This window comes from Anthonomus grandis, chromosome 2, assembly GCF_022605725.1.
Source record: "Anthonomus grandis grandis chromosome 2, icAntGran1.3, whole genome shotgun sequence".
NCBI lineage: Eukaryota > Metazoa > Arthropoda > Insecta > Coleoptera > Curculionidae > Anthonomus > Anthonomus grandis.
Genome location: NC_065547.1, coordinates 29,075,660 through 29,100,215, shown reverse-complemented (window position 1 = coordinate 29,100,215; position 24,556 = coordinate 29,075,660). Strand labels below are relative to the sequence as shown.

At 34.3% G+C, this 24,556-nt stretch overlaps 1 protein-coding gene across 1 annotated transcript; it reads left to right on the top strand.

Moving 5' to 3' along the window:
• Window positions 1-296: 296 nt before the first annotated feature.
• Window positions 297-24,556, top strand: LOC126750744 (SRSF protein kinase 2). Its single transcript, XM_050436731.1, has 2 exons — window positions 297-1,165; window positions 23,372-24,556. The coding sequence occupies exons 1-2, from the start codon at window positions 454-456 to the stop codon at window positions 24,364-24,366; spliced, it is 1,707 nt and encodes a 568-aa protein (XP_050292688.1). The 5' UTR covers window positions 297-453; the 3' UTR covers window positions 24,367-24,556.

The following is a 24,556-nucleotide window of genomic DNA, read 5'->3' as shown; positions in this document are numbered from 1 at the left end:
ATAATAATATCTTCGTAAATAATAATTATAGTAAAGTTGAGCATTCATCACTAAATTATCTTTTTAAGTTTTTATAAGTGCAAACAGCTGACAGTAAAGTCGAAATTATACCCATTTGTAGTTACGTCATCCAGGTGAGAAAAAACGTATGGCGTAGATATTTTTGCCAATCAAATATTCAATCAACGCATTTACGATGAATAATAAAATAAAAAAGGTTTCTGTAGAAAAAAACCTGATTACAGGTTTCTATATAATGACAGTGATGACGGTTCAGCGCCATCTGTAACGTCTCTCTCCACCGTTCGAAGCTCTCTCGATCGGACGGCCATAATCAAACAAAAGTGTTTTTTCGCGAAAGAAGTGATGATGACGGGCATTTGACATTTTTTTTTCGTTTAAAACAAGCACATTTCTCATTAAAAATACCATTTTTCCGTAATAGTAATAGAGATGAGCGCGAAATCAGACGTAAATAGGCGCGTGCTCGCTATCCAGGCAAAGAAAAAGCGACACAAGCCCGGCAAGAAGAAAGGCAAGGGCGATAATATGAACGGCGAAAATCGAATTCATCACTCGAAGAACGAACCCTCGCACAGCTCGAGTAATGAGACTATCGAGGATCCGGATACCCCGTACACCAGCGAGGAGGAGGAACAAGAGGATAGCACCGATTACCGGAAGGGTGGCTACCACCCTGTGAAAATAGGTGACCTGTTTTTGGGTAGATACCATGTCACTAGGAAATTGGGTTGGGGCCACTTCTCTACTGTATGGCTGTGCTGGGACTTGGAAGATAAACGATTTGTCGCTCTGAAAATCGTTAAATCCGCGGGTCATTTTACCGAAACTGCCCTGGATGAAATCAAAATATTGAAATCAGTTCGCGACTCTGATCCGACTGATCCCAAAAGGAATAAAACTGTGCAGCTGTTGAATGATTTTAAGATCAGCGGTGTTAACGGGGTACATGTCTGTATGGTGTTTGAGGTTCTCGGTCATAACCTGCTTAAGCTCATCATTAAGTCTAATTACCATGGAATACCTTTGGCGAATGTCCGGACCATTATGAGACAAGTGTTGGAGGGGCTTGATTATTTACATACCAAATGCAAGATTATCCACACAGATATTAAGCCTGAGAATGTTTTAGTTTGTGTAACAGGTAAGTTTAAATTTATTTTTCAGTTTTTTATTGATAGATTTGCAAAATAGAGGTTTTAGGTGTTTAAAAACTAATGTGTATTTAAAAATTAGGTATGCCTGAATGTGAAATTTTTATTGAGCATTGTTATGTAGTACTATTATTGTTGTTTTGATGGTTATTACATTATGCATGTATTTGTCTCAGGCTGAAATACTTTTCAACAGAAAAAATATTCATTTGCTCATAGGATAATTTAAAATAAATGGCATATCTTCTGTTTAAAAACATAAAAAGATATTATTTTATAAGTATAAAAAGAAAAAAATAAATTTATACTTGAACTTTATTTATTTGATGCAGTATGATAGTCAAGCAATATGATAGTCAGCAATGATAGTCAATTACAGATACAAAATATGAAATACAACAGTACATTAAAAATTATATAAAGGTACAGTAAGAATGTAAATTATGTAACTACCTATAAATGCCAGAGAAAACCAGGTAGAAACAGTTTTGGAACTTTCTTTGGATACATTTTCAACAGTTCAGCAAAGTATCACATTGCTGTCACCATATAGTAAACCTATATTCTAGCTTTGAATAAAATTCTTAATGTTTTTAATAACATATACAAAAACCTTATAGCAAGGCTTTGTGAACAAATCTATTTGTGATAATAAAACTAGTTTTTGAATCAATGTATATGCTTCTTCAAATAAATCCCGCTCGGACTAATATTTTGTTTAAATCCCCTATTAATATTATGTGTCAGAGTTATATTAATAATAATTTACATGATTAGTGCGATATTTTTGTTGACAGTTTAAGGTTCATTATAGAAAGAATGAAGTATATAGGTGATGCAGAGTCTTTCTAGCATGTATATAGATAGTCTGTTTAAGTTCATAGAATGTTAAGCATTTTTATTTTCCATTTTTATACATATTTTGTTATTTTCTTTTTTCTTTCCTGCTTTGCATGTGCTGAAGTACCAACTTCAACATATTTTTATAGTTTCTCTTTTTTTTTCTTTCAACTTTAGTACCAATATGATTGTCAAATGTTAAACGAGAATGAAATATTACAGATTAGTCTTTCTGGCAATAGGTAACACATTAATATTGTCTACGAACATTTTTATTTTATTTTGAATTTCTATGTATTGCAGACAAAATTATTTTCTGCACACCACTAAACCACTCTATTAACTCTCATCCTGTAAAAGATCTCAATTTTTAAAGATAACTGAAGTTGCCAACAAGCAAAAGTGCGTTAGAATATTTGTATATTTTTACAATAATAAGTAATGGTTCCAAATTTGATCCTTGGGGAACACCTGAATCAGTAGGATGAAGAATAAATCCACTGACTGCTACAATATTTTGCCTCTCTGACAAATAAAATCAACAACTACATTCATTTGTTGCAGGGCATTGTTTTTGACTTTTCAAAAGTTTTTTTAAAGTTGGTAAATACAACATCAACAATAAAATGAATACAATCCTTTGTTTAGTGAATTATGCATATACTGAGAGAAAATCAAGTTCAATTAAATAGATTATTGGGGTAGGAAACCTTGTTGTTGCTTGGATCTTGGATATATGATGTCCAATATCCAAGCTTTTCACAAACAATAATCTAGAACACTTTAGAAATAGGATTAAGAATTGAAATTGGTCTATAGTTTACCATCTTCTGTTTAGAACCACCCTTAAAAATAAGGTTTATTTTACTAATTTTCCATTCACAGGGGAAGATTTATGCTCTAAGACAAAGATTAAACATAAATGTCAGTTAATAAGTTAATAGGTCACCACAGTCTATAGGTATACTCTAAAATTTCTGGAACACCATCAAAGATAATAGCCCTACTTCCCTTTAATGTATTTATTCCACTGATAACTTCATTCTCTAATATAGGCTCATAATAAAATTAGTTAAAATAAGCATTAAGCTTCCAAGAAAGATATTCAGGATTAAAAAAGGTATCACCAAAATAGATAGCAGAAATGTTGGCAATTTTTTGAGATTCTGTGTAAGATACGTTATTGTAATTTAAAGTTGCAGGGATTTCAGACTCATTCCTATGTGTCTTGATAATACCCTAAAAATACTTGGGATCCGTTGCCAAGGCAACCTTCAACAAATACTCCTTGTATTGTGAAGTTATAGCATGCTTCGGTTTGTTTAATAAAACAATCATATACAAATTAAAATCAATCATCCAATAATAATAATAATAAGCTTTATTTCCAACAGGTTACATATACCCAGTTACAGGAAAATCAATTAAATATATAAATGTACGAATGCATGAATTGTTTTAGATTCATGCAACTAAACTATAAAAGAACTATAAAAGAATTGCTATATAATAAAAAAAAAAAAAGTAGTGAACTTGAGAAAATAAATAATAAAAAATCAACACTAAATTAGGATAAGAATCAAGAATTAATTTAAATCAAAAGACCAAAAAAAAAAAAAAAAAAATTAGTAAATAAATGTATTCAAGCTAAAAACTAAATAACCAAAAACTAAATGACCTAGCCTCCCCCACTGACCATACGCAGGTGATTCAAGCTAAGTGCCAAATCATTATGGTGAATGTCACAAGAATCAGCAATAGTGTTAAAGTTTTGACACATAAAGTGAATAGGACTCTGGTACAGAATGTTGGACCTGGCTGTGTCCAAGTTAAAAGCTGGACACTGTCTGGATCCTAGGCGTGGTATATAAAAGCAAATCCTTTGCAAAAGGGATGGGCAGTCAATTTTATGGTTAAGTAAATTAAACAAGAATTTCACCGAATGCATTTCTCTCCTCTTCGCAAGTGACCGTTCAGTATATCTAGAGAGCAGCAGGTTATGGTCAAAACCCCTTGAAGGATAGACTCTATCATCCTTAAATGCCAAACATTTAAGGAATCGCCGTTGGACTGATTCTAATAGGTGAATGTGCTGGTTGTAAATGGGAGACCAAACGAGGGAGCAGTAGTCCAGCCTGGATCTAACAAATGCATAGTAGAGCGTTTTGGCAGTGGCAGTGTTCAAAAAAAGTTTGCAATTTCTAATAATAAAGCCTAGCATGCGAGTAGCTCTAGAAACAGTATCTTCGATGTGAGGGATAAAAGAAAATTTTTGGTCAAAGGTGACTCCAAGATCCTTGAAACAGGTAGACCTTGCCAGAGACTCTCCATTAACTGAGTAATTAAAGGCAATTGGACTTTTGATACGAAAGTAGCTGGCCACATTACACTTGGAAACATTAAGGTTAAGCCAATTCAAAGTGCACCAATGGTGTACAGCATTCATGTTCTCTTGCAGTAGACCACAATCTGCTATAGAGTCAATCCTATGGAAAAGCTTTAGGTCATCAGCATATGCTAACCGAGAGCAATTGAGGGTGGAGATCAAGTCATTAGCGAAAACGTTAAAGAGAAGGGGGCCCAAGTTAGAGCCCTGAGGAACTCCAGAGGTGGATGAAAAACAAGCAGATCTAAAGCCTTCAACCACTACAAACTGAGAGCGGTCAACTAAATAGGAGTTAAGGAGCTTTATCAAGCGATCGGAGAATCCAAACTGGCGTTCAAGCTTATTTAATAGGATGAAGTGGTCAATCTGGTCAAAAGCCTTTTGAAAGTCTGTGTAAAAAAAATAATAAAAGATAACATCTAAAGATAACATCGATTTGACTTCTATCATTAAGTGCTTCGCACACAAACTGAGAGAAGAATGCTAGGTTTGTAGTACATGAGCGGCCAGAAACAAAGCCATGTTGATCGTTGGCCAGCATGGACTTAACCTTGGGAAAAATTAATTTATAGAGAGCCAACTCAAATAACTTTGAGAAATTGCACAGAATGGATATAGGGCGGTAATTCTCTATTGTTCCAGCATCGCCCTTTTTAAAGATAGGGCAAACTTTAGCTTGCTTCCAGATATTGGGAAAAATACCTGTGTTAAGGATCAGATTAAAAATGTGGAGCAGAGGGTCTGTAAGTGCAACAGAGCAGTCCTTAGCTAAAAAACTAGGAATTAGATCTGGGCCAGAGGTCATTTTGCTTTTGAGACACTTGCTCGCCATTATAATGTCGGTCGCCGCGAGCGCGACGACGTCTATCCAAGTTAAGGGAGGTTCAGAGACGACAGGATGATCGCTAGGAAGTGAGTTCGTGTATACACTCCTGAAATAATCTCCAAAAGCGGACACAATGCTGTCAGGCGTATTGTATGATTGGTTAGAAAGCTTCATTGAGCCGGGGATTTGAGACTGATTACGTTTGCTTCGAATAAAAGACCAAAATTCACTCGGATCGGAGGTTATTTTGTTCTCAATACTATGGATGTACATTTTGTAGGCTTGTGCAGTTAGAGCTTTAATTGTCTTGCGCAGAGATCTAAATATCTCTAGATGATGTTTAGACTTGGAAATCTTAAAATCACGAAATGCTCTTTCCTTTTTATATATATTACGAATTATGTCCGCCGAAAACCAGGGAGGGAAACGTCTTTTACGTTTTACCTTGAAGGGTACCGCTCTAGCGAAAGTGTTGTTCAGTATATCATAAAAAACATCACATGCGGAGTTGACGTCCTGCTGCACCATGATAGGCGACCAATCAGTATCTAGTAGCAGCTGATACAAAAGCGGAAAGTTAGCCTTTCTAAAATTAAATTCCTTTATTTCAGATTTATTAAGGGGTAGGTTATTGAGAGAGATAAGGCCTGCATGGAATTCAAATGACAAAGAAGGATGGTAGGTATCCTCCGGGACAAGAGATGCACCACTGTTAAGTACAGAGATATTAAAGCTTGCAAAGATTAAATCCAAATAGCGAAGATTGTTATTTACCACGTTATTGAATTGCTTATAGTTTAGGAAATCAAAAAAATTACTTAGAAGTTGACGTTTACTATTGGGAGATACCGAGTGTTCAATATAAGTGGGGACATTAAAGTCTCCCAGGATAATCACATGTTCAGAATAGATTACATTAACCATGGAAAAGGCTTCGAGAAAACGTTCTAATTGCACGGAGTCGATGGAAGGAGGAACGTACAATACAAAAATATACAGTATGAAATGATTAAATTTGACTTTACATCCTACCAGATCGATTTCCGGTATTTCTTGGCTGATCGCAGAGAGGTCGAGGGCTTCCGAGGAGAGGTGGTTCAGAATCCCCAGTAAAACACCACCACCCCTTGAAGCAGCAACAAGGTCAATTCTTCTGTCAGAACGGTACATTACGTATGAGTTGGGAAGGATTTCACCATCAAGTATATCATTTTGGAGCCAAGTTTCTGTGATGGAAATAATATCATAGCCAGAAGTAGACGCAGCACTAAAGCAGGTATTGGTCTTGGAGCGCAGGCCGCGGGCGTTCTGGTAATAGCAAGAGGTAATAGCGTTCTGGTAATCCAATAGAAAACTGCTGTTATATTTCATAATTTTATCATGATTTATTTACATGTACTAATGTGAATTATTTGTGTACTTTAGTTTGTAATAATGTATGTAATATTTTGTTCTATTTACTCTATTTTCATTATATTTATATATAACCTAATTACATCTTATCCTAATGTATAACAATGTATGCATTTTTAAGCAACTTGTAAGTATCTATAGCTGTTGATGCTTGGGTAATAAATAAATAAATAAAGCAGACAAAAATTATACACAGAAAATATAATAAATATCAAAAAATACTTTAAAGGAGTTTAAACATTAAAAATTCCTGGGTCCAAACCATACCTTAATTTGATAATATCTGAATTGAATCTGCAATTTCATGACATTCAAGTGCCCTATATTTCTTGACTAGACAAATCTAAGAAGTATTTGTAAACGACTTGTGATGGCTGTTTATGTGTAACGTAATTAAGTAATACAATTACTGGTATAAGACGTCATCAGCAAATGCAGCTACTAGACCATATTTAACAACTAAAGAAATATAAAACCTTGGGGATCACTGGAAGAATTCTCAAACAAGCTAAAGATTGAATTCTGAAAACATACAATCTGGTTCTGTCAGACAGATAAGACTGAAACCAGTATTACCTATAAAGCAAATGTTTTAGAAAAATCACAAAAGATAGTCTTCTTGATTAAGGCTAATATACAGTGCTTTCATTTTAAAACATTTTAAAAAGAATCTTTACCTTTTAAAAAGAAACACACATCAATCAAAAGGATATACAGGGGAACATGTAATTTTATATTTGACAAAGTTCTGTCAATCACCTCCTCACCTACAGCTAACCTCACTTTGATATGTTATTGCAAGCAGCATTAAAATGTCTATTTAACAGTGCCAAAAAAATTAAATTGGTTGATGTAATATAATTTTGTGAACTGATTAAATTGTTTATTTTTATACCCTTACTGCTAATAAGTCTATAAACTTACATTTTTCATACATTATTGGGTGCTAGAGTGCCCTTTAAAATGATGTATCACACTATAGGATAGCCATTTAACATACCAAAGTATGTTGTCAATAAAATATTCATTATTTCCAGATATTTTAGCTCACTTCTTTTTGAAATTAAAGCACTGTATAATTGTTCAACCACTTGAAATATGACATCACTATTGTTTTTACAGACTTGCAATCCAAAATGAGATGAATTAAGGATTTGATGCTTAAACATTAATGTGAGGGCTGGCAAGAGAGCATAACAATTAAAAAGGTGATTCACTGACCTACTTTTAAGTAAAATGCTTCTTGGAAAATGTACAGCACGATATTCACTGCAAATGACAGTTTTAAACCAACATCAGGTGGAATTCCTTAACAGTTTGTAAATTGCAAAAAGATATTCATATTCTAAAATTTTCATGAGATTTTGAAATAGAAGATAGTTAATAGACACTAATTGTTGAATCCAACCATAAGGTGAATTGAAATATTTTAGAAACCTTCCTCGTACATCCTTAGTTCGATTGATCCAAAGACCCTATGGTGGAAACCAACTTAAATTATTAATTGTATTTCAGCTTCATAAGCACCAATCCATTAAATAATTTAAGGCTACCATAACATCTGTGAGTGATGCATTTATTTAAGGCATTCAACAGAATTTATCACTTATTACAATATTTGATGGAGAATTCAAATCTTTTTGGTTTCTCTCGGAGTTTACTGGCCTTATTTGCCGATTCTTTGTTTGGCAAGTTTTAGCAGGCATGAGTTTGTTATAACAGGTCAAGTTAAATTCTTTAAACTACTTTGGAATTCCAGAGGAAGGTCATTGTTCTCCGTTGTATATGTATTATTTTCATGAATCCCAACCATTGTGGGAATTAGCAAAATTACTAGATTGTCTTGTTAGTAAGAGATTAAGCTAGAGTTTTAAGACTGTCTGTAATCTGGAACAATTTAGATTTATGAAGGGCAGATCTAGTGATGTGTCCATTTTGGTTTTGTAAGTTACTCACATTATATGTTTGAAGGGGAGATCCCAGGTTGACTTGATTTTCCTAAAGCTTTCAATTGGCATGGGAGTCCTCTTAGAAAAATTGAGGCTTTAGTATTGCAGATCATCTTCTTAGTTGATACCTGAGTTTGTTGGAGGGAGAACTCAAGTGATAATCTTGCAGGCTTATTATCTGATGAAATATTTGTTCATTCAGTTGTACAGTAAGGTTCTCATTGTGGTCCTCTTTTGCTTTGCCTTTTAACTGATTTGGTGACATTTTTTTAAAATTTTAGTGTGCTGCCTTTCCTTAATAGCTTTAAGGATCATTTATTAATTGGTGTGATTTAAACAGGATGTCAATATTAATAAATACCATCAAATTACTTTTTCAATTTGTTTACTCAATAAGTAATGTTACAATTAGCTCTAAAACAGAAATTAGAAACTTGGGAATCCGGATGGGCTCAAAATCATTGTTATTTGTTACATAATTGATCTTGCTCTCAGATCAATTATGTAACAAATAGGGCAATGAAGGTGATTGGTTTCATTCAGCGGTCAAGTATTGACTTGTCTATGCTTACTCTCAGATTGCTTTATTGCTCTTTTGTTAGATCAACTTGGGAGTATGAGTCTGTTTGATCCCCAGCTTAAAATTGTTAAATTGAGCAGCTTCAAAAAATCCAGATTAAATTTGTGACAATTGCTGCATTTAGGAGTGTGGGTAGTAGAGTAAGAAAAATTCTAGATTCTATGTCCTCAACATAAAGTAATAAATACAGCTATAGACTGTCTTCAGTTGTTGCAATTTTGAGTGATATCTGGAGTTTTTATATTAAGTGATATAGAGTGTAATACTTAACTAAATTAGGGTGTAACTTATTATATTTTTAGAATTATTATATACATGAATTCTGTTGATAAATAAAAATAAATGTACCAAGTCATTTGTATGCACTATCAAAATCATATATGTATATTTTTTATTATTTATATATTTTATAAATATAATACTTGGGGAACACCTATTTGAATTGCTTATGGTTGGCTGAGGGATCCAATTAACCTCAAGCATTGATTTCTTTTACAAAAATTAGTTTTAAAAAAGATCTAACACTGTACCCCAGGTTCCATAAATGTGAAAATACACCAAGAAGCTTTTGGTGAGGAACAATCTCACATGCCTTTGTGAGATTTATGAAGAGTTTTTATTTTTATTCATAATGTCACAATATCTGAAGCTGAAGAATTCACGGCATCTATGATTCTCAAGCTTTTTGTAAAGCCAACCTGATTACAAAATTTTCATGATATTTTGACCAAGTTTTATTGCAGAGGGAAATTAACTAGCTAGTTGAGTAGAGTGCATTTAAAATAATTTGTTTTTAATCTAAAAAAATGTAATAAGTAACCTTCTATGAGAACAGTAGAAAGATTGATTCATCTTACCATAAAAAGGGTATTGATCATTAGTTCCAATAACCTTCCAACTAAACTTTTAAGCAATATTGTTCTCAAATCATCTCAGTTATGATTATGGGCTTTGTACTTCATGCAAGTACAGGAAGTTCCTGATAAGAGACTTTTAAAAGGGTATTTACATTACTTGTCTGATACTTTAGACAGTAGATCTTGTTTATTAAATTGTCACCTCTGAAAAAAATCTGCCACACTGGAAAATTCTTCCAGTTTACCTAATACATATGCTACAAAGAATTTAGAGTAATGCTGATAAAAAACAATATTTATATTACATACTTTACAACAACCAATGAAATCTACCACTACAATACAGGAAAATTATGGGGCAATTGAATAAGTGAAGTTTTTATTATGAATAGCATTTCAATTAAAAATTAATTTATATTTATTAAAAGTGAAAAATTGTCTTGATCTGCTTAAGGACAGCCAGAATACAAAGATTTCCTTTCTATAATAATACAAACTATCGTAGAATGCCATGTCTTTCAGTTACCCTCTCTTCAAAACCTCCCTACAAGTATCCTAAATACTTAGTCCAAGGATTAATCATCTCAGTCACCTTAGTCCAACACATTCCTAGTTTGTTCCACAAAATGATGTTGTAGGATTGGAGGTGGTATGTCATGCCATAAAACATGTGTGGGGTAGTATATATGACTAGATTGTCCAGAGCAACTACACTAGCCCTATCTTGTGGATAAAAAAGACAGTATATTTCTCTTTGTTGAAAAACTTCCTTATAAAGGAGAGATATTAAAGTATCAAAAAAATACCTGAGGTGAAAGACTTAATATATCATAATATATCATATAAAACATGTCTATGTATATTTCTGAGGCTTATCAACTGAGGCAGAAACTTTTAAAATTTACCAATTTATTCTTTATTCATGGTCACTTAAAAAATAAAGAATTCAAAGTTGGTAGTATGGATATGGAAATATCAACTATAGACCCATGACGTTGCAGTCTCACAAGCTCTGACAATCCTTTTTCAGTAATCTTTTTTACTTTTTTACAACATTGAAATTTTGAATCCCAAAACAGTATGATATCTGGAAGTTCTTGAAAATCTTAAAGGGAAGTTGAAGTTTGCTGGGGTCATGGAATTCTCTTAAACAAGCTGTATATCCTGTTCAGGTGGTTAGAAGTAAAGATGGGGGTGTCATTATTTCGTCCTATGACCCCTTTTCTTTTTGCTACTCTTTTTTCAATGAGACCTATATAGCTCTCATTTGCAGATTATATTCATTCATGCTGAAAGCAAACATATGATTAGAGAAAACCACTCTCCATTGTCATAAAAACAGACTAGGTGTAAACCTCTGTTAGGGCGAATCATCATGCAAACTTGATGTTAGGGAATGGAAATTCTCTGATGCAACAGGAATTGGTCAGCTTTCTTACTGTTACTATTAATCAGCAAGTTTTTTGGAATTGAAAAATTTGCAAGTAAAAACTAGGCAATATTAGGTGCTCTAGGTTTAAGAGGGTCCAACATTTTTTTTCTGATAATTTTCAACCAGTTGCCCAAACTAAAGTACAGAGGTGCATAGACTTGTAGTATACTTATTATACATTTCTGCAAATTTTACTGTTGTCAGTCATTTCACGAGGACCGGACTGTTATCCACTAACTTTTACAATAAGTTTTTAAGAATTACATAATAATTAAGGGCTCATTCCTTTAATTCCTAAATGAAACACTAATTTTTGTAATATCAATAAACCTCTTTATGGGATTTTTTTAAATGATTGTATTGTTTATATAGCATTTTGAATCTCATAAAACATATATTCAATATATGATTTATAAGATAAATGAATTACAGAACTCCTCAGTCTTGCTTTTCGATTTCAGCATGGCTTTTGACTATATCAACCATTGTATAATTATCCATATTCTACTGGGCTCAACTTTGGTTACTATTTATTTAAATTTTTATTAATGACTTGCTTTCATAATCCAACAGAGGTGCACTCTGATTATAAAACACTACAATATCCTTCTTTGCTGTCATGCTGGTTTTTAATAATGTTTGATGCTAAAGAGTATTTCATCTTTCATCGATAGATAGGAAATGTTTAAACTGGGATAATGGATTGACTATAACTTTATTACAGTCAATGCTAATATTGTTGTTTTAGGTGATTTTAACATACTTTCTGAATCAGTACAGTAATCACACCATGTCATTGTGCAATCTTTTGCGGGACTTTAATTTCAATCAATCAATCAATATATGCTTTATTGTCATAAAAGTAAATTTGTTGACAAAGCTGTAAAAAAGAAAAACATATACACAAACATGTAAAAAGGTTATTTAGCATGCTATGGTCCATCATCCTAAAGGCATTCTGCTTCCATGAATATGGTTTACCTATACCGGTAAAACTAACAACATCCCCATTCTTCAGGAATACTCCTCCAAGACTGAACCAAAACATACAAAGCTAATGTAATGTCAAGAGTATCAATCTGTATAACACAAACAGATATTATTCACTCCCGAAATATACAATTTTATTAAATGTAAAACTGTAAAAAAAAAGAATGAAATAGGCGAAATGATATGGTGTAAAAAATATAAAGAATATACCTAAAGTCCTGCAAGAAAAAGGTAAAAATGACTAAAATCTATCTGACAAAAATTCAGTTATTTCATAATAGCCCTTTGCAACTAAGCAAGTTGAGAAGAGTTTTTAAACACATTTTCTAAAAAGTTTCCAGCTACCTATACCTTTCAAATCTGCAGGAAGATGATTAAAGAGTTTTTTACCATCAAATATAAAAGTTCTTTTGATTGGTGAACTTGTAGGCATAGGCACATCATTAGCTCGTCGACTGCTATATTCATGCCTATCAGTTGTGTTCACATTTCTAAATTTCTTATGAACGAGGCAAACAGATTCCAATATAAATAAGGCAGGAAGGGTTAGGATTTTATGTGGGATAAATAGCTGTTTGCAAGACTCTCTCATACTCACATTACACAGACGTCGGATCGCTCTCTTTTGCAAAACAAAATCACTATTAAATAAGTAATGTGTGCATGCACCCCAGAAACACAAACCATACCTTAAATGGGACTCAATTAAAAAAAAATAAACATTTCTCGCTATGTCAAAATCAACCTCTCCTGCGACCACTTTAAGAGCATAACAACTTGCTGATATTTTTCTACACAATTGCGTGATATGGCCCTCAAATTTTAGTTTATTATCAATAAATAAGCCTAAAAATGTATTTTCGTCTAAGTTGTTTAGAATGTGATTCGCCAAAAACAGATTAGTTTTTGAAATATTTAAACACAGTTTGTTGGAATCACACCATTTCTTAATTTCAACAATATCTCTGTTCACTGTGGTATTTAGATTCATCGCACTCGTGTCATGCCATAAAATTGTTGAATCATCCACAAACTGAATGAATTTACCTGAGATCCTAAGATTGGCCATGTCATTAATATAAATGAGGAATAGAAGTGGCCCAAGAACTGAACCCTAAGGAACACCATGAGTCACAAGCTGCTCTCTTGAAAGGGCACCATTTACAGAAACACTCTGCATTCTAGTATGCAAATAAGACCCAAACCACTGAAGAGCCAGACCTCTGAATCCATACCGCTCAAGCTTCCACAGCAGTATTTCGTGACTAACACAGTCAAATACTTTGGTCAAGTCACAAAACAGTGCTGCAGCAATATCACCACTGTTCAAGTTCAAAAATAAGACTCAAAGAATGAAAAGATTGCATCTGATGTTCCCTTGGCACTTTGAAACCCAAATTGCTCCGATCTTATAATTTGCTTTTCAGCTAAATATGACATAAGTCGCTTTTTAACCAATTTCTCAATGATTTTTGAGAGGGTGGAAAGCAATGCTATATGTCTGTAAGAAGAGGGTGATTCTGAAGCTCCCCTCTTAAACAAAGGCATGATTCTGGCTACTTTAAGACAATGGGGAAATTGGCCATTATTGAAAGAATGATTAATTGCAGATACAAGTACCTCCAGTGCCGAATCAGGTAAATTGAAAAATAACCGTACATTAAGTTGATCATAGCCAGACGTATTTTTCTTCTTTTATCTCCTTTAGAGTAGAGTTAAGCTCAACTAGATCAGTTGGCAAAAAGAAGAAAGAATCTGGTCCAGCCCTATACTCAAAAAACTGTTCATAGTTGGAAAAACACTGAATTTGACTTGCTATGTTACTACCTATGGTACAGTAGAAGTTATTCAGCCTATCAGGTTCAATATTTACCTTTACAATGTTGCCCCGTTTACCTCTTAGTCCATTTACTATCTTCCAAGCCTTCCCCTAAACATTATTTGAATTACCTAAGCAACTTTAAAGCAGACCTAAGCAGACACCTTAAGACCCTTGGTAATACAATTTTTTTTGTTTTCATTTTTAAGGTTTTTATCGGAAAACATTTATTAAAATTTTCACAAATAATTGTGTGAAATGACTAAAGGGCTTGCAGTAGACAAAACGCGCTGCCAATCCTCTGATCTACCCAGTTGCAAGAAGCTACTCTAGTTTTTTTTGCTATAAATTCTGCCCCTTCTCTTTCCCCTCATTTGACTCAACTTGTGACCTATGCAAAAATCACATGCAATAGCCTCATGGTCAGAGAGCCCTGAATTTATAACATTACAATTAAAATCATTTGCATCTATGTTGGTGCACACAGTCAATTTGAGTGGTAGAGTTAGAAGTTATTCTAGTTGGATTATTAACTACAACATTTAAACTATAAGACCTTAAAAGGTAAGTCAATTGATTTGAGCACGATATAATAATGATAATAATAATAATAAGCCTTTATTTCCAACAGGCAACTTGCCCAATAACAGGAAACAGTTACAAAACAATGAAAAATATAGTTAAAAAAAACACACACAAACAAACCTAAAAGAATGAAAAGAAAAGAAAAAAGTAAAGTAAAGTCACAATCTCAAAAGTTATCCAATAAATTAGAATAAATAACTATTAATATGATATAAAAACCCAATTATAAAAGTTTAACAAGATAATCACATATTCAACAAAACTAAATTAAATTAACTGCAATATACCTACTAACTATAACTTAAACACATGGGTCTTAATCCCACGAGTAATGATCCACCAAGATATCGACAATCGCATGAACCGGAGAGAAATTTATATCGCACTTGTGACAGATCTGATTAAATATAGCGCATATTGTATATAGTGGCGATTTCAACAGGATGTTAGTATGAGGCCTTGGCAGAAAGAATGTTAGGGGATGGCTAGCATTAAGCCTAGGCACCATGAAACGTACACCAGAAAGAAGTACAGGACTATCAATGAATCCATTCAGTAACCCATGCAGGAATTTTACAGAGAAGATCATTCTTCTGAGATGTAATGGATGTAGATTGAAGCGTTCCAATAGTTGCCGATGATCAAACCCTCTTACCGGATATATGCCATCCTGCCTGAAGGCCAAAAACTTAGCAAATCTACGCTGAACAGATTCAAGGAGACCAACATGATTCTGATAGAGCGGGTTCCATATAATACAGCCAAACTCCAGTTTTGATCTCACAAAGCAACAGAAAAGCAGTCTTAATGTAGATTCCAAAGTAAAACTCTGAGAACTTCTAGTTATGAACCCAAGCCTTCTCAGGGCTGACTTGACTATGTTGTTGAAGTGTGGAACGATGTAAATTCAGAGTCAAAGGTAATACCAAGATCAGTAATTTGCTCTAATCTACTCAAAATAGAATCATTAATAAAGTAATTAAAATTGAAGGATGTTTTTGATCTAGAGTAACTGACCACACTACATTTAGCCGCATTCAAGCCTAACCTGTTAACAGCGCACCATACCTCCAATGTATTTAGACAGTTCTGAAGAAAAACACAATCCTCCAAACCATAAACATTTAAATATAGCTTCAAATCATCGGCAAAAGCCAGCCAAGTGACTGACAAGTGAGTGACTCAATCAAGTCATTTATAAAAAAACTAAACAGGAGCGGACCCAGGTTCGAGCCCTGTGGCACACCCGACGTTACGTTAAAAAGTTTCGATTTAAAGCCCTCATATTCCACATATTGAGATCTACCAATCAAGTAGGAATTAAATAAACTAAATAATCTCCCTGAAAAACCATACTGAGTTAATTTATGCAGCAAAATATAGTGATCTATCCGATCAAAGGCTTTTTGGAAGTCGGTATAAATAACATCGACTTGAGTATTAACATCAAGTAATTCACAGATGTGGCTAGACAGACAGGATAAGTTAGTAACACAAGATCGCCCGCTAAAAAATCCATGCTGGTCTACAGAGATGAGTGCTTTTGCGTGACTAAATATCGACCGATTCAGGATAATTTCGAAAATTTTTGAGAAGTTACAGAGTAATGAGATTGGCCTGTAGTTCACGATTTGATCAGAGTCCCCAGCTTTTAAAATAGGTATTATTTTAGCAGTCTTCCAAATTTCAGAAATTTGTTCTGTTGACAGTATTAAGTTGATAATGTAGGTCAGCGGATCAGCCAGGACACCAATGCAATCTTTGACCAAGAAGCTAGATACATCGTCTACACCAGATGTTAACTTATTTTTGAGTTTTTTACTAGCCAAAATAATCTGGGAAGCATCAACGTTGGAAATGTCAAAGTGGGGCACATTATTAGACGTCGACGAATGGTTAATGAAATTTGATTGTATAAATGCCTCACCAAAGAACAGTGCAAAAGCATCAACTATGTCTTGTGGGTCTTTAATTACCTCGTCATCGGGTAGCCTCATCATACCAGGAATCCTGGGGCCAGCCTTCTTAGAACCAATAAAATTCCAAAAGCTAGATGGGTCCAAAGAAATATTCCTTTTGGTGTTTGATATATACAACTTATATTCATTGCGTATTTGTAGTTTGATAAGGCGACTAAGAGAATGGAATTTATTTTAAAAGAATGGAGAATTGTACATTTTAAAGTCCTTGAAAGCCTTTTCTTTCCTATAAATGTTCTTAATCAGCTCTCGAGAATAATAATTTGGAAATCTTCTTTTACGTTGCTGCAAATATGCCATTCAATATATCATATAGGGCTCCACATGCATCATTAACGTTAGAGGATAAATACACAGTAGACCAGTCAGCTTCAAGGATTGACCCATAAAGGAGATGGAAGTTGGCCTTTCTAAAATTAAAAGAATGAGATAAGTTTTTATTAAGCTGAAAATTATGGATACGTTGGCCTGAGACAGTAAAATCAATTTCCAGTGCAGGGTGATGCAAATCCTCCAAGACAAAAGGCACGTCACTACGCGAAACAGTACAGGTGAAGTTGGATAAAACAAGATCCAATAGTCTGTTATTATAGTTTAGGATGTGATTACACTGAACAAGATTAAAAGTGTTAGCAAAATTATTCACAGCAATAGACTTTTGACTAACATGATTATACCTGTAGGTGAGTTAATAGAGAAATCAGACACGTTGAAATCGCCCACTATTATTACATTATGGTTTAGCTTTGATATTAAAAGTGTAAACTGATCCAGAAATTGCTTGAAAATTACAGATGTGATAGATGGTGGGATATACAAAACAATCATGTAAAATATCTGTAACCTAATAGTAAATTTACAGCCAACAACATCGATAGAGGGCGCAATACTGTTGCAAAAATCAGACAAACTAATTTTTTCAGACACAATGTTTTTAGAAACTCCACAGAGAACTCCGCCACCACGTGTGGCAATAACGGATTCAAGTCTTTGGAAATATTTCACCACTAGATATCTCTGGCTTCAACCATGTCTCGGTGATGCATATGGTGTGAAAATCCTGAGCAATGGCGGCAAGAAAAAAAGTCTCGGTTTTAGTGTTAAGACCACGAACATTTTGATAAAAACAAGTTAAGTGGGCATCACTAGCATGTGAAAATAAAGGCGAATCTAGTTTTTTGCTACAATTCTGGGGGAACCATTGATGTATCTTATATAAAGATTATTTTCTCCTTCCTCTTTGCGTCGCTTTAACTCCGATTTGGCTGCCTTAAGCTCATTGCGCTGCCGAGGTGTCATGTCCGTCTCGATGAAGAATTTACCGACAGTCTTCAATTTGTTCTTCAAAACAAGCCTAACATCGTCTGTACTACCAAGGATCACCCTAACAGCCTGACGCCCGTTACGATTCGGCTTCCCAAATTTACTAACAGCCAGCACATTGACGGTAGTTTCGCACAAGTCAGTCAGCAGCTTCTTAGTCTGGACAACATCAGCTCTGTCTTCTTTCGAATCAAAGTTAAAAAGTATAATGTTGTTGGCCCTTTTCTGGCGCTCATGCAGCTCACTTAGGATAGCTTCGTCGATTGGCGCGACCGTGACACTCGTGCTAGGAGCGGAAATAGGAGGAGCAGACGCCCGACAGCTGTAATCTGCTGAGAGAGCAGGCAAGTTATGCAGGGGATATGTTGATCAACCAACATGCATTACAGGTCAGTCATCCTGTCTACTCAATTTTGATGTTTGCTCAAATTTGGGTAGTGGTAATATTATTATACCCATTTTAATATACCACTTTATCGGATACGGAACTGTGATAAGGGTATTCTTTTGCTCTAATTTCTTAAACTTTCTTGAACTTTATGGCCTGAAATAGCAAAATGTTATTTCTAATCATATGCAAAGAAAACTGGACTACTTTCTAATGTTACTATCAACAATTTAAGACACTGTAAGGATTCTCTTGTAAAAGAGGATTTACACCAAGCAAACACTTTGGCAAGCAATCTCTCAGTTTTGATATTTCAGTCAAATGTAATGACTCATGTGAAAGTTACAACTTGACACCAGTACATGTGTATGATTACTTAAAGGGCTGCTATTATTTGTTGTATGAGTTGATAGCTAATATAGACTGGAACAATATAAATTTTAATTGTGATAATGTTGATGAATATTTTCAAATATTCCATAGTAAATTGTATTCTAGTATTGATCAGTACCATAGAAATATTTTAGTAATAATAAAATGAAAAAGTACCCTCAATATTTAATTAGAAATTTATTTAAAAAAATACAGAAAAAAAAAACAGATTACATAAAAATATTAAGAGTGCTTCCCCACAGGTTCATTTGGAGTTAAAATCAGATATCAAATCCCAAACTAAATATGAATTTCGTGTATACAATAAGAATATTGAAAGCAACATTTGCAACAATTCTTATAATTTCTGGCATTTTTTTATGTAAAAAAAATCTGCTGGGGGCATTCTGGATGAGGTGAAAAGTGGTTCTGCAATTTTTGAGGAATCCCAAGCTGTGTCGGATGCCTTTGCTCAGTATTTTGCATCTGTTTCTACTCAGTTAGGTATGCCTAAAAAAATAATTTTTATTGCAGTTTCAATTTTTCCTACAGTACAGAAGATGAAATAAGAAATAGTATAAAGATATTAAAATTTAAAAAAAGCCACAGGTATTGACAACATACCCACATATATTGTGTGTGTGATTTTTGTTGATTATTGTGTGTTTGGCCAAAATTTTTAATAATGCAGTTAAAAATAATCAATTTTCTAATGAACTTAAGACCGCAGTCATTACTCCAATTTATAGATGTTCTGGTGATATAAATTCAGTGCAAAATTGTGTGTAATAGCAACAATTTTTAGAAATATTTTATTTAATGATATATTACAAGCTTTTAATGACAAATTTGCTATTCATCAACACATGAGTTATTACTAGCAGATCCACTGTAACAAAGCTTTGCATATTCACCAATATTGCCTCAGAAGCAGTTTGTAATAATAAGGCTTAACTGGATGTTGTTATGACTGATTGTGCGAAGGCATTTGACAGGGTTGATCATGGGTCATTAATTGATAAATTATGTGCAATTGGCGTTTCTGAATTGGCATGTGGCTTTATGCAGTCAACAATCTACCTGAGTGTGTTTAATTTTCCCAAAACCTAGTTTTTGCTGATGATTTTAAAATATTGAAACAAATTAGTTCTCTTAATGATTCTAAAGATTTACAGAAGGATTTACATAATATCAACAAATGGTTTGTGGACCATAAAATTTGTGTTAATCTCAGCGTCATGTAATCAGCTTTACCCGAAAAAATTGCTCTATATTATATGACCATAAATTAAATAGTATTGTAATAAGTAGAAAGACTGAATGCCAAGACTTGGGGGTTTATTTGCAGTCAAACCTAAAATTTAATAAGCACCAGGTTATAATTATTAAAAAATCATATAGGGCACTGGGTTTTCTTATTAGAAACTCAAGGTAGTTTAAAATAGATACTGTATTTAGACAGTTCAATGCAATAGTTCGACCTCACCTTGAGTATGCAGCTATAATATGGTCACCCCAAGAAAAGGTTCATTGTAACAATGTTGAAAAAATTCAGAAGCGTTTTTTAAGGTATCTTTATGTAAAACAATATAATATGTATACACATATGGTGTCTTACAGAAGTATGTTGACTGATTTCAACATAGTATCTTTAAGGCAAAGGAGAGATTCCCAGTCTGTTATTTTTATATATAATATGGCGAACAACAAAAAATATAATAATCTGAATTTAATCAGTAGAATAGATTTTAATGTCCCCAAGGTAGCACTTAGACCTACAAACACTAAATTATTTAATGTGAATTTGGTTAGTCTATCACCTCTTAAAATCATGCTAACTAAGTGCAACAAAGTGATCAAACTCTGTGATATAGATATTTTTAATATGAATATTTTAACTCTTAAAACTACTTAGCATGGAATTAAATTAATTTTATAATCAGCTGTTCTAGTCTTTATTATTAAACTCGATCTTATTTTATTTTGGTATGTATCTTAGTAATATGTATGTATCTTGGTCTTTATTGACCTGTAACTTCCCTATAGTTTCATAATATTTTTTTTTTTATTAGCTAAGTTTGTTTTTGTTTTATTAGTTGGCAGGTACTTCTTTATTGTAATTAAATTATTTATGTGTTTTGATTGCAGTTTAAATAAATAAATAAATTATTTGTCACTGTATAAATGCAGGACTATCTGTCCATGAAGCTGTCTCATTTTATATGTCAGTGTTTAAAGACGTGGTAGACTTTATACTAAGAGTAATTTTACAAAGTTTGGGTCTCTGCCAAGGAACCTGGAATAGAGTTTTGGATGTGGATAATAAACTAAAAAATTTGCACTTTTCTATTTCGATCAAATTCAATGAAGCCTTCCCAATTGTTAATAAAAAAATTAGAAGAAACAAGCCATGGTTTACAAGAGGCTTAAAAGTTTCAGGAAAAAATATGAAAGCCTTGCATCACATACGTAAATTTGCCACGGACAATTATTAATTTGGGATCTATTTCAATAATTATAGGAGGATTTGCAGGAACACTATTGCTGTTTCTAAAGCTTTATACTATCGTAGGAGAATTGATGAGTCACCAAGGTGTTAGAGATGTTATGAGAAAAAAATAAAACATCAGCAGGTTAGGATCATGTCTCTTTAACGGTATTCTCGGCAAGACCACTCAACACCCTTCAGGCATTTGTAGATTCATTAAATGAATCTTTCACTTCAAATACAATTCCCAATTACCTTAAAAACCCAATTATTATTCAAGTTCATAAGGGAGGAGACTGCAACAGTCCTTCTAATTTTCGACCAATAGCCCTCCTCCCTACTATATCTCATTATATATATCTTAAGAGTGATGGAAGGATTGGGGAAGGTGAGAATATCTTTTTTCAGATGTAAGATTTAACATTCTAAGCACAGTACAGTTTGGGTTCCAAGAGGCCAAGAGCACGGGTGATGCTATTTTTGATCTTCTTCAATTTTTTTATAGCACACTTGATTCTGGTGAAGTTGCTGCAGCAGTGTTCTGTGACATATCCAAGGCTTTTGACTGTGTGGATCACAGAATACTGTTGAAAGATGGGAGAGATATGGTTTTAGTGGGGTCTTCTTTGGGTTGGTTCAGCTCCTATCTATCGGGTCGTGTCCAAAGGGCTAACTTTGGTAGTCATTGCTTTGAAAAACTACCGACTACTACAGGGGTTCTCCAAGGTTCGATTGACGACCTTCCTTTGCTCCCCATAAAGGGTAGGCTTACTATGTTTGCAGATGACACCCCCATCATTTGCCATGGAAGACACATTGACTAAATGAAAATGTTTCTGGATGCTGACTTGCTTATGATTAAGGGAATGGTGCAATGCAAATCGGCTTTGTTTTAATATGAATGATACGAATTTTTTAATGAGGAGCCGATTTCATCTCCACAGTGTTGCAGGTTCTTAGGATTGACAATTGATTGCAGACTCAAATTCCAGGAACACATAATTAAAGTGTGCAGTAGGGTGTCATCAGGTTGCTATGCCCTTTGAATAATTTCTAAGAACTTAGATGTTTCCATTGCAAAAAATGCTTATCATGCCCTTGTGGAGCCACATCTTCGTTATGGGATTTGTTTCTGGGGATCATGTGCCCACTATCTATTTAATACAGTATTTGTTCTGCAAAAAAGAGCAATTAGAGCCCTTTGTGGAGTGAGGTGTCGTGTATCTTTTTGTGCAAAATAGAACTTTGACCCTTTGTTGCTTGCTTATATATACTGAAAACAATAACTATGGTCATCAGCAGGAAATTGTAGGAGGCAGTTCGTTGGGAACTCGTCTTACATACACCCTTCAATTGCCCATTCCACATTCAGAGCAAGGGAGAAGTTGTTTTATTTACATGGGTAAAAAAATTTTCAGTCACCTTTCTCTTCATATAAGAAAACTTAACTCTTATATTAGATTTAAAAAGGTTGTTAGTTAATAAGGCATATTATACATTAGATGAGTTTTTTAATGTTGTTTTGTCCTGATTACCAAATATGTATCTGTGATTTGAGAAAAAATTATTGTAACTCTATTTGCTTTCTGATATCTATTAGTACTAAGTTTTACTGATTTAGATTTAATAAGGCTTTGTCAATAACTCTGGGACAATAAAACTACTTTTTGAATTTGAATTCGGATCATATGAGCCACAATTGGTATAAGACCAGAACATCTTTTTGTGGGCATAGCCTGTAGGGGACATAACAATGATGGCATAGACCAGAATTACGTAAAAAAAGTCAACCTGTCTCTATACCTTTGTTGTAATGCCCCCTTGTATATACATGCAAAGATATTCATAAACTAAATCTTGATCATTTAGTTCATGAACTTTTAAGATGATCCGGATCATTTTGCGTATAGTGTTTAATACATATTAAAATAAAAACAAAAAATAATTAAATAAATTTCTCCCATTTCAGAAGACTACATAAGAAGGCTCGCCTGCGAAGCGACCGAGATGCATCAACTCGGCGTCAAACTGCCCACCTCACTGATCAGCACGGCGCCCCCCCAAGAAGCCCAGCCGCAAAAAATGAGCAAAAACAAAAAGAAAAAACTGAAAAAGAAGGCAAAAAGACAAAATGAGTTACTTAAACGCCAAATGGAGCAAATAATCGAGATCGAGGAAAAAAAGAAGGTGAAAGAGAACGGAGACGTGAACGGGGACCTCGATTGTAACGGTACCAGTCCAGAAGACATGGGCGAACCATCGGAGAAACTCAGCAACGGAATTGACGAGCTTGGAGGAGGCGAGAGCATCGTCCCATGCGATGAACCGAATAACATTTCCGATCCCGTGGTGGTGATGTCAGAGGACGACTCCCCGAGTTTAACCTCGAAAAGTGAGAGCAAAATGGAGCTGGATCCCTCGTTTGTCGAATGCGATTTCGATGTGAAAATAGCGGATTTGGGAAACGCTTGCTGGGTGGACAAGCATTTCACTGAAGACATCCAAACGAGACAGTATAGGAGCTTAGAAGTGCTTTTAGGAGCGGGCTATAACACGTCGGCGGATATATGGAGCACCGCTTGCATGGCCTTCGAACTTGCTACCGGTGATTACTTGTTCGAACCGCATTCCGGCGAAGATTATTGCCGGGACGAGGATCATTTGGCCCACATCATCGAGCTCCTAGGCAACATTCCGAAGAAAATCGCTCAGAGCGGCACCAATTCCAAGTTTTTCTTTAATAAGAAGAATGAGCTTCGGCACATAAACGGTTTGAAACCGTGGGGATTGGAGGAGGTGTTACAGGAAAAGTACGATTGGTCGCGTAAAGATGCCGCCGATTTCGCCGCGTTTTTGAAACCGATGTTGGATTTCGATCCGGATAAAAGGGCCACGGCGGCCGAATGTCTGAAACACCCGTGGTTAAATAATAAATGCGAGGCGCAGCTCTCTGTAGGTGACTGAATTTTTTTATTTATTTTTATATTTTAGTTTTTGCTTTCCATAAAAAAAAAATTGTCAAGAGAAAATTAATTGCGTTGTCGCCTTATTATTACTGTTTAATTTCGACCAACTTATAGGGCCTGTACATAGATATAACTCATAGATGAACTTGTGATGTATGTGTTTTATAGACAATATAACGTCCCTCTTA